The sequence below is a fragment of the Erpetoichthys calabaricus genome, chromosome 14, assembly GCF_900747795.2.
Source record: "Erpetoichthys calabaricus chromosome 14, fErpCal1.3, whole genome shotgun sequence".
NCBI classification, from domain to species: Eukaryota; Metazoa; Chordata; class Cladistia; order Polypteriformes; family Polypteridae; genus Erpetoichthys; species Erpetoichthys calabaricus.
The window spans coordinates 25,782,248-25,793,805 of NC_041407.2; the positions used below are offsets into that span (position 1 = coordinate 25,782,248).

The following is an 11,558-nucleotide window of genomic DNA, read 5'->3' on the forward strand; positions in this document are numbered from 1 at the left end:
CACGCTGCTTATATAAGTTACATTCACTCATCATTCATGCATATATCAAACACAGCAGTGGTCAATATCCCTGTCGGCTTACAGATCCAATACAAAACAACTTTGTAATACTTCTGCAGTGGCCAGTGGCCATTTCCTCTGACAGGGCTGTTCTTCAGAGTACCTAAGCAAAGGCCAAGAGTTGCTTCTTGAGCAGTGCACCTGTTGGGACTTACCAGATAAACTACATCTGAAAGGGCTGCACAAATCAAACCGAGCAACATGGACAAGGCTGGAGACCTCCGCTTCAAACCTTAGCAGGGTTTCAGAAACTGCCCCCGGGCATGTCACTATTACCCCTAAAAGGGCTGCACAATTCTTACAGAACGGGCATGGATCACACTTAACAAACATGACAAAGACGTACTCCAAACATGCCAGACTACTACTTTTTAAAAGAGCTAAACAAATAAACTCAAACAAGCAGACTGGGGCAAAAGATATCAATGCACAAGGCAAGTTTCAGTATGGAAATATTCAAACTTTAATCATTATTTCTGTTTGTTGGCAGAAAAACCAGATATTAAATGCCAGAAGTCAAAAGCAGATGGAAAAAATACAACCTGAATAATTCAAATCAGTGTCTGTGGAAGCGAGCTTGGGTTTAGTATAACCAGGAGAGGGATGTCCATGTAACTTAAGGAGTTCATTCTTCTTAATCCAACTGAGAGATTCTTTTAAAGTATGCACTGCCATGACTTTGTCCTCTAATTCGGTGGGGCACATTTTAAGTGACACTGCACTGTTGTAGCCTGATGATTGGGTGTGAATTCAGAACTGCTTACACCCTTTCTTTCTTTCTTGCTAACGATACATTGCCATCCCGTCTACCTGTCTCAATCCCGCATGACGTCTACTATCTCGATAGCTATATTCTATACTGTGGGTTGATGCCTACTTTTAATAAGTGACATTTGTAAAATAAAAAAAAATTGTATGAATGTGAATTGAACCTTGGTAAATAAGAGTCCTGAAAAGTCCCCATTTTATATCATCTTATGACCACATACACACTGGTTAGTTTACCTGAGCTAAAACCTACTTCTTTTTAACTTTTGGTTAACATTTGCATATTTCCCATAATTCTATCCATTGTTTTATTTGGATCCCATAATTCAACATTTCGTTAAAATACATCATGCTTTCCCTTCAGTTTGCATAGCCAATGGTTTGAAAGAAGAACAGATCTAACGGACCCCTTTTCAAAAGTGGTCTCAAACTTGGTCCACAATTTGTCCTCCAAAACTTTTACCTTCCTCGCTTGCCCTACAAACATTTGTCTTCATTCAGCTTCTGCTCCCTGCCATCATTGTCTCCTGACAGTATGAGGTCATTGCCCGTCTGTCGGCTAAATGGTATTCGTTAAATCGGTCGTTTTCTGTAACGTAGTCTTGGTCACACATTTTATTTTATTTGGCAAAGGTTTTGAAGTTTCTTGCATTTGGCTTTGAGGGAGACAGCCGGATCTTGCTCTGAAAGGATTCAAACGATTTCTTAAGATCATTGAATGTATCATCAGCTTCAGTTTGAACTTCAGAGCTGAGCAGCTAATCCTCGATGTCGAGAACACGCTATGGCCCTCTTACTGGGTGCAGACGTTTTGCTTAGCTTCGAGATGATTTTGCAGCATTGAGACTCATTGAGACGCTTGCCGTTTGGTTTCTTTGACATTGTAGCGAAATGCAAGCTATTTGGGAGTGGCGGCTAAGTATGCACAAACTTCGCAGGTTCAAGTTGCGTACTTAAGCGGGAGACTACTGTATTCACGTCACCGATACGTCATTTTTGCCGTCTAGTACCAGTATGTTTCTCGCTCTTTGTTGTTGTTCAGAGATACTCCAGCCTAACACAAACACATGGATACAATCACTGGCGTTGGCGGCAGCAGCTTTTAATTAGTACCCCGGTAACACAAAATCAGGATGCGTCCTATAAACGGGTACACAGGTTTTTCCATGGTTTTTAGGGTCAAAAATCCACTGCATCCTATACATGGTATCGTCCTATATGCTGGTATTTACCGTACATAAAGCAACGTCTTATCTAAATACAGTTTATTAGAAATATTACAACTCTAATTTTAATAACTAAGAAAATGTTCAAATTTTAATCCCCTTTATAAAAAGGCTTAAGTCTAGATTTTGTTGTAGCAACAGTAATATGTATGCAAATGTTTGTGAACTTCAACTGTTTTTAGACGGATTCATTGGTTTTTTTTGTTTATCACTCCCCCATGACAACCACCCTTCCTGATGAAATTTTTGAGATGCCATGTAGCCCAGGGCTTTGAGTTGGATCAGCTTAATTTACACATACAAAATTTAATTATGAAAATGAATAATGCACAGTCTTTGGGTTGCCCCCCTTCTAGACAAAAGTTTTAAAATGCCATGTAGCCAGTATTTTATGTTGCACCTACGGCAACTTATATGCCAAGCTGCATGAAAATTTGTTCAGACATTTTTGTGGGATTGCCAGACATGATGCAGTCTGAGAACTGAAAATGAGATTATAGTGTTAAAAAAAAAGAAAGAAAGAAATAATATTAAACCATGCCAAAAATGAAAAAGAGGGTATTAAGATTTTACTTGTATCGATTATTATCACTCATAGAATATTCAGAAGGTTGCCGGTTCGAATCCCCATCCCTGTCAAAAGAGATCCTACTCTGCTGGGCCCTTGAGCAAGACCCTTAACCTGTAATTGCTCCAGGGGCGCTGTACAATGGCTGACCCTGCACTCTGACCCCAAGGGGTATGCGAAAACTAACAAATTCCTAATACAAGAAATTGTATATGGCGAAATAAAGAACGGAAGAAAAAAAAGAATAGAGTACAATAAAATGTTCATTAATCAGCTTGCAGCATGAATAGCGAGTATGACTACCATACCTTGTTCAGGTCAGGAAGACAGACATTTCAATCTTAGAATATGGTTAAATGTAGACACTGTACGCCAGGGGTCTCCAGTGCTGGTCCTGGAGCGCCACAGTGGTTGGAGGTTTTCATTCTCAAGCTTATTATAGTTCATGATGAGTTTGTGCTGCTAATTAACATCTTTTAATTGAGTTGCTATTGTAGAGTCAGACCCCTTAATTATTTCTTTTTTCCCTAATTAGCAGCTAAACAATTAATGAGATACAAAAAGAGCCAACACATGACCAGCTAACTTGTGTGCATCATACGATATCTGAACACAAGGAAAGATGAAGGTCTCAAAAATGTTGATCTTCTTTTAAGGTTGCCAAAGCATTTTGATGGTCCTCTTAAAAACAAAAAAAAACACAATTTTGCAAATTGAGAACGGCAACAAGACATGGAGTTCAGGTTTAATGAACAATAAGAATTGGCTTATAATTAAGAAACCAGTGCAAGACCCCATCTTAGCTGGTCATCTGTTGGCTCACTTCACATCTCATTTCTGTTTGGGTGCCGTTTCAGGAAAAAATGAAGCAATTCAGAGGTCTGAGTTTAAACAAGCCAATTTAAAATGAAAGGAAAATAAGTTAATTAGCTGCAAAAGCTGGTCACTAATTAAGAAAAGGGTTAGAATAAAAACCTACAGCCACTGTAGCGCTCCAGGACTGGAGTTGGAGACCCTGCTGTATACACTTTTAATTACTCCTTGCTTAATAAGACTTCATGTTTAGCACCTTGCATACTTGAAATGATCTGCCAAAGACCTGCAGTTCAAGTCTGAACATCTATTTAAAGTACACCCATGAGGAAGCCATTTTCTAATGACCAGACATACACAACATACTAATAATTGTAACCTACAGCTACCTTGTTGCACAGCTATTCATGCGGAAAGAGTCCCCTTATCAGAAAACCCATCACACACATTTGTCCAGCGATAGGCCAAGACTGTCCGTCAGCTCGGGGATTGCTAATATTTACAACATACTGTCACTCCTCCAGCTGCTGCAATATTGTTTTACAAAATTAACAAAACGTAATTGATTTCCAGTTCTTGCCAAGTACCGGTATTTTTTTTTTCCCGTGCTGAAGTAATCAATATCTTCTGAATTTGCTTAATCTGGCATTGGCCATATCTGTGTACAGTGAATTCAAAGATTATTCAGACCCCTTCACTAATTTTTCATATTTTATTATGTTGCAGCCTTATGCTAAAATTATTTAATTTTTTCCCTCATCAAGCAGCACTCAATACTCTAAATAGGATTTTAGCAATTTTTCAGAAAAGCCAAGCAAAATGACACCTTTTATTGGCTAACTAAAAAGATTACAATATGCAAGCTATTGAGGCAACTCCGGCCCCTTCTTCAGGCAAGATGTAATCAATTTTTGCAAATTTATTGAAAATAAAAAAGTGAAATATCTCATTGTCGCAAGTATTCAGACCCTTCACTACGACAATTTAAAATTTGAGTTAATCGCATCCATTCTGTTATTCATCAATGAGGAGAGGTTGCCTGTGGTCACAATTGATTGGACTGATGAGCAAAGGCACACATCTGTATATAGAAGATCCCACAGTTGAGTAAAAAACCCAGCCATGAGGTTGAAGGAATTTCCAGAAGAGTTTTTAGAGACAAGATTGGACCGAGGCTCAGATCTCGGTAAGGAAACAAAGTTTTTGCAGCATTGAAGAGTACAGTGGCTTCCATAATTCTTAAATGGAAGGTGTTTGGAACAACCACAACTTTTCCTGGATTTGGCTACCTGGCCAAACTGAGCAGTCTTGGGACAAGGGCCATGGTACCTGATGGTCACTGTGGCTGAAAGAAAAAAACAACCTGTGTGGAGATGGGAGAAACATGCAGAGGGCCAATCACCACTGCAGTACCTCACTGGTCTGGGCCTTTATGGTAGAGTGGCCAGACGGAAAACTCTTCTCCATTAAAGGCACACGAAAGCCCGCTTGATGTATGCAGAAAGATGCCTAAAGGACTGGCAGACTCTGGTCAACTGAAACTGAGCTTGAACTGTTTGGCCTCCATTCCAATTGTTATGTCTGGAGGAAACCAGGCACTGCTTGTCACCTGTGCAATGCCATTTCAACGCTGAAGCACGATGGTGGCAACATCATGCTGTTGAGTTGGGGACTGGGAGACTAGTTAAGGCTGAACAGAGATATAAGTACATAGATACCCTTATCAAAAACCTGAATCGGACCACTGTGGACCTCAGACTGGGCAGAACATTCAGCTTCCAACAGGACACAAAGCAAAGATAATACAGGAGTGGCTTATGGACAACTCTGATTTCCTTAAGTGGCCCAACCCAAGCCCAGACTTGAACATCTTTAGAGAGATCTGAAAATAGCTGTCGACTGTTGGTCTTCTCCCAGCCTGACCAAGAAAGATGGCAGAAAATCATGCTGAAAAGCTCAACATGCCATGCCTAAGAAGACTCCTGGCTGTAATGACTGCCAAAGGGGTTTCCATGAAATACTGTAGGGTCTGAGTACTTGTCACTGTGATATTTCACACTTTTTTTATTTTTAATAAATTTTCAGAAATTTCTAACATCCAGTTCTTGCTTTGTCATTCTGGGGTAGGGAATGTTGCTTGATGAGTGAAAAAATTAATTGAGAAAATGTTAGCACAAGGCTGCAATGTACAAAAATGTGAAAACAGTGAAGGGGTCTGGGACCTTTAATTGAATGCACTACTGTATTTGTGACACTTTTTAATTTCACACCAACAATTGGAAAGGTACGTATCCAGGTTTAATCTAAACAGCTGTTGCACATCTTTCCAGAGGCCGTCCAAGGACTTACTGCCTGGCAGACAGTGATGAAGAGTCATCAAGTGCTGGATCTTCAGATGAGGAGGATCCCCCAGAAGCAACTGCAGGAGATAAGCCATTAGCCCCCGGAGCGGAAAGGTGAGTGAGTGCCTTGGCTTTCTCGATTATTTCTCATGAATGAGCTACTCTATGGCAACCTGCATTGTTTTATCTCAATTTTTTTCTTTTAATTGTTTCAGCTACATTGGGGGCCACCGTGCCAGCAAAATTATGAGGTTTGTCGATAAAATTACAAAATCAAAATACTTTCAAAAGGCAACCGAGACTGAATTTATCAAAAAGAAAATGGAGGAAGTGTCAAACACACCACTGCTGCTAACTGTCGAGGTGCAGGAGTGTCATGGCACGTTGGCGGTTAACATCCCTCCGCCGCCAACTGACCGTATCTGGTAAGTATGTGTGTATTTATTTACATTTTACATATTATGGAGGCTGCTTGCCCTGTCCTGGCTATGTTTCAGGAGCAATGATCCACCCTTGCATTCGCTTTCAGGTACGGTTTTCGCAGTCCGCCACATTTGGAACTGAAGGCGCGCCCCAAATTGGGCGAGAGAGAAGTAACTCTGGCACATGTGACTGACTGGATTGAGAAGAAACTGGAGCAGGAGTTCCAGGTGCGTGTGCGGGCCATTACTTTCATTTCTGTTTCACTATTTTGACCTTATAGCTGTCCATCATATACTTGATGTGAATTGTGTACTCAAGGACACCAGTCAAAATTAAGGGAGTGTGTTTAGAAATGAAGCCAAGAAGCACTTGTTTATGCAAAGAGTTCTGGGAATCTGGAACAAACTACCCAGAACTGGAGTTGAAGTAGACACCTTGACAACCTTTAAGAAGAATCTGGATAAGATATTGGGATATCTTGGCTACAGTTGAGGTCCGACATTTCGATACACTTTTCACTTTTTCTTGACTATATCACAATTGCAGTGGGTCACAAGTTTACATACACTTTAACTATGCCTTTAAACAGCTTGGAAAATTCCAGAAAATGATGTTGAGCATTTAGGCAATTAGACAATTAGCTTCTTGTAGCCAATTAGGCTAATTGGAGTCATTAGGGATCGTCTCCGAACCCTTTATTTGCAATGGTGATGGACAGGTTGACAGACAAGATTAGACAGGAGTCCCCGTGGACTATGATGTTTGCTAATGACATTGTGATCTGTAGCGATAGTAGGGAGCAGGTTGAGGAGACCCTGGAGAGGTGGAGATATGCTCTAGAGAGGAGAGGAATGAAGGTCAGTAGGAACAAGACAGAATGCATGTGTGTAAATGAGAGGGAGCTCAGTGGAATGGTGAGGATGCAGGGAGTAGAGTTGGTGAAGGTGGAGGAGTTTAAATACTTGGGATCAACAGTACAAAGTAATGGGGATTGTGGAAGAGTGCAGGCAGGGTGGAATGGGTGGAGAAGAGTGACAGGAGTGATTTGTGACAGACGGGTATCAGCAAGAGTGAAAGGGAAGGTCTACAGGATGGTAGTGAGACCAGCTATGTTATATGGGTTGGAGACTGTGGCATTGACCAGAAAGAAGGTGACGGAGCTGGAGGTGGCAGAGTTAAAGATGCTAAGATTTGCATTGGGTGTGACGAGTATGGACAGGATTAGAAATGAGTACATTAGAGGGTCAATTCAAGTTGGACGGTAGGGAGACAAAGTCAGAGAGGCAAGATTGCGTTGGTTTGGACATGTGCAGAGGAGAGATGCTGGGTATATCGGGAGAAGGATGTTAAGGATAGAGCTGCCAGGGAAGAGGAAAAGAGGAAGGCCTAAGAGAAGGTTTATGGATGTGGTGAGAGAGGACATGCAGGTGATGAGTGTAACAGAACAAGATGTAGAGGACAGGAAGATATAGAAGCAGATGATCCGCTGTGGCAACCCCTAACGGGAGCAGCTGAAAGAAGAAGAGGAGTCAACATGTAGATGCATGTTAAGGCCTACTATCAAACTCACTGCCTCTTTGCTTGACATAATGGGAAAATCAAAAGAAAATCGGCCAAGACCCAAGAAAAAAATGATGGACCTCCATAACTCTGGTTCATCCTTGGGAACAATATCCAAACACCTGAAAGTTCTACATTCATCTGTACAAACAATAATACGCAAGCATAAACACCATGGGACCACACAGCCATCATATTGCTCAAAAGGGAGACTTGTTGTGTCTCCTAGAGAAGAACGGACTTTGGCATGAGAAGTGCAAATCAATCCTGGAACAACAGTAAAGGACCTTGTGAAGATGCTGGATGAAACAGGTAGACAACTATTGATATCCACAGTAAAACAAGTCCTGTATCGACATAACCTGAAAGGCTGCTCAGCAATGAAGAAGCCACTGCTCCAAAGCCGCCATAAAAAAGACAGACTACAATTTGCATTGGCACATGGGGACAAAGATCTTATCTCCTGGAGAAATGTCCTCTGGTCTGATGAATCCAAGATCAAACGGTTTGTCCATAATGACCATTGTTATGTTGTTGGAGGAAAAAGGGTGAGGCTTGCAAGCCAAAGAACACCATCCCAACTGTCAAGCATGGGGGTGGGAGCATCATGTTGTGGGCTGCAGGATGGACTGGTGCACTTCACAAAATAGATGGCATCCTGAGGAAGGAACATAATGGAGATAACACTGCAGCAACATCTCAAGAGCTCAGGAAGGAAGTTGAATCTCAGTCGCAAATTGGTCTTCCTAATGGGCAATCACTCCAAGCAGACCTCCAAAGTTGGCTTAAGTACAACAAGTCAAGGTATGGGAGGGGCAATCGTAAAGCCCTGACCTCAATCAGATTGAAAAAGCGTGTGTGAGCGAGGAGGCCTCCAAACCTGTCCCAGTTACACCAGTTCTGTCTGGAGGAATGGGCCACAATTTCAGCAACGTGCTGTAAGAATCTTGTGGTAGGCAATCCAGAAAATGGCTTTAATCCTGCACAAAGTAGAGGTCTTAAAAGATATGCTAAAATTTATAGCCTGTTAGTATAAAATCGGTGGAGGGGTTATAAGGTGAGCTTTAAAGAACTCACCTTAAGTGAATGGAATTTTCTGAACTCGGTTGTATTAGCTTAACAAAAGAGTCAGATGGACTGAATGGTTTCCTCTCGTTGTCACATTTCTTAGGTTTTTATGTTCATCTCTGTGGCTGCTACTTATTAACCCCTTGTTGCCTCCCCCCCACCCCCCTGTCTCTCAACAGAAAATATTTGTGATGCCGAACATGGATGATGTGTACATTCCAATAATGCACTCGGCTATGGACCCACGGTCAGCAGCACGGCAGGACTGTGCAAAAGAAGTTGGGTTGGATGCTGCTGGACCCCGGTAAACTGTGAAGACTGCTGCTTGTCAGTATTCCAGAGGGCATCGTCCTCTTTTGTGGAAGAATCCTTGAACCACATGTGCCACGTTCCTTGCAGGCAGGACATTTTGTCCCACATGCCTGACCACACACAGGATCTCAGTGTCACAGGATGACCATTCCTGGGGAGGCCTGCTGGAATTTAGGGGGAAGGAAAATATTCCCGCTGCTATATGCCATCCATGGCCTCACTGTTTTCCTTATGTCCAGAATCAACAAGGAAGCCATTTTAGACTCTGGTATACCCCTTGTGGGTTGCAGTGCCCATGCTACTGGACATAATAATGAGTAGCTTGTCCCCGTGAACTCTTAGTTTTAGACAGAGCAGCTTTGTTTAGAATCCAGTGGGGACTTGAAATGGAAATATTCTGGTCTGCCACTTACACGGGAGTGCCCAAAACCTGCTGACCTGCTTAGTGAAATCAGAGGTCAGGCCTTGGTGAAGTGAAATGGGGTGTCTTTTGTGTACTGTGGTGTCATTTCTTCCTGTTGTGGACATGTTCACCTGTTGGCTTGTTTGCACTCCATGGGCAGACTACCGCCAGTGTTCGCTTTTCATTTGCCAAGCTCTCACCTTCTGTCTTTTGGCTTTTTTGTTTACAAGTGCTGTGTGGTGTTTGCAAATCCCTTACTAAAAAAAAGAAAACTGGCCGCACACTGCAGAAGCACCCATTACACCGACCAGTAAATCATTAGGATCTCTGCGTCCTTCAAGTCTGCTCACGTGCGCCCCATGACAGGCTTTGTGTGCACCACTTTGGAGGCCTACCTGCTTGTCTGATTGGATGGTCCCTCTCTGATTTGGTGTTTTGTTTCTGAGTTAGCCGCTCACATCTGTTTTGTGTTCTGATCTCTTTGACCAGGGACCAAGATTATTGCTTGACTTAAAGAATTACTGTGCCAAATTTAAGTTGCCAGTTTTAATGAATGCTAAACCCTCACCCTCTCCAGACCCGGCCTGCAAAGCTGGCCAGTACTTCTAATTTAGAGCTGCTTTTTTTTCCAGATTTAGTCTTCTGTGGACCCTTATGATACCCAGACATTCATACTGATCCTTTGGGAGCCTGTAATCATGTGGCCTGGGCAGAAAAAGAGTACAGTAGACCTCTAGAGAACCTCCTGGACTTCTAGATTCTACTGATTTGCACCAGGATGTGTGAACCCCAGGCAGGTGGGTTCTAGTGCTGGTTTATAAATGTAGGTGGTCAAGGGTTGAGGGTTTGTGGCCCATCCTGCTGCTGTTTAGAACACTTTGCTGCCAGCTGGAACACACCAGGTAACTGACCAGCAAGTGTCAGCCCCCCTTCGTCACTTGCGACCTGCTGTTTTCTGCAAACGCAAGAAGAGATTAAAAATGAAGTTTCTGTGCAAAAGTGTGCAAGAGTCTTGTTTGTACCATAAATTATTCTTTATTTTGTTAAAAAGAAAATGTAATATATTGAGACCTTGCGGGTTCCCTGTTCTCGCTGCAAGAGTCCACCACACCAATGATGTGCATGTGCGCTTTATCCTGGTGCGGCGCGGCGAGCCACACTAAAACACTGCGATGAACTCTTTCTCTGTGGGGAACTGAAATTCGCCTGCTGCCATTTCAAAATAAAAATTGAGGAAATTCATTTCTTCATTCTTAATGAATTCGGTTGCTTTTGGGGGTTGAAGGGGGAGGGGCTGTGTGAGAAGGCGAGTGTTGGTTAGCTTTACATGGGTGGGTTGGAATCCTGGGTGGAGTTTACACGTTCTTCCTGTTTTTGTGTTTTTATTCTTTTCTTTTTTTCTTTCCCTGGCCAGTCATTCAAAGACATGATAGTGTGGCCCAGTGTGGGTGCCCTGTGATGGACAGGCACCCCACCCAGGGAGTGTTTGGGCCTTGTATCTGTAAGGCACATGTTCAATTCTTTATCAAATTTTTCTAAGCCCACTGCACCCAAGATGGTGCCCCACGATGCCCAACTGAAAATACAGTGCATCCAGAAAATATTCACAGCGCATCACTTTTTCCACATTTTATTATGTTACAGTCTTATTCCAAAATGGATTAAATTCATTTTTTTCCTCAGAATTCTACACACAACACCCCATAATGACAACGTGAAAAATGTTTACTTGAGGTTTTTGCAAATTTATTAAAAATAAAAAAACAGAAGTCCCATGTACATAAGTATTCACAGCCTTTGCTCAATACTTTGTCGATGCACCTTTGGCAGCAATTACAGCCTCAAGTCTTTTTGAATGTGATGCCACAAGCTTGGCACACCTATCCTTGGCCAGTTTCACCCATTCCTCTTTGCAGCACCTCTCAAGCTCCATCAGGTTGGATGGGAAGCGTCAGTGCACAACCATTTTAAGATCTCTCCAGAGATGTTCAATCGGATTCAAGTCTGGGCTCTGG

At 42.3% G+C, this 11,558-nt stretch overlaps 1 protein-coding gene across 3 annotated transcripts in view; it reads left to right on the forward strand.

Annotated features, from left to right (window-relative positions):
• Positions 1-9,815, forward strand: part of tex2 (testis expressed 2) — a 67,055-nt gene extending 57,240 nt beyond the window's left edge. For all 3 annotated transcript variants that reach the window (XM_028818937.2, XM_028818935.2, XM_051919010.1), the window contains exons 10-13: positions 5,766-5,891; positions 5,993-6,202; positions 6,307-6,427; positions 9,008-9,815. In XM_028818937.2, coding sequence (XP_028674770.2) covers positions 5,766-5,891; positions 5,993-6,202; positions 6,307-6,427; positions 9,008-9,136 — 586 coding nt within the window. In that variant the 3' untranslated portion in view covers positions 9,137-9,815. The remainder of the gene's footprint in view (positions 1-5,765; positions 5,892-5,992; positions 6,203-6,306; positions 6,428-9,007) is intronic.
• Positions 9,816-11,558: the final 1,743 nt, after the last annotated feature.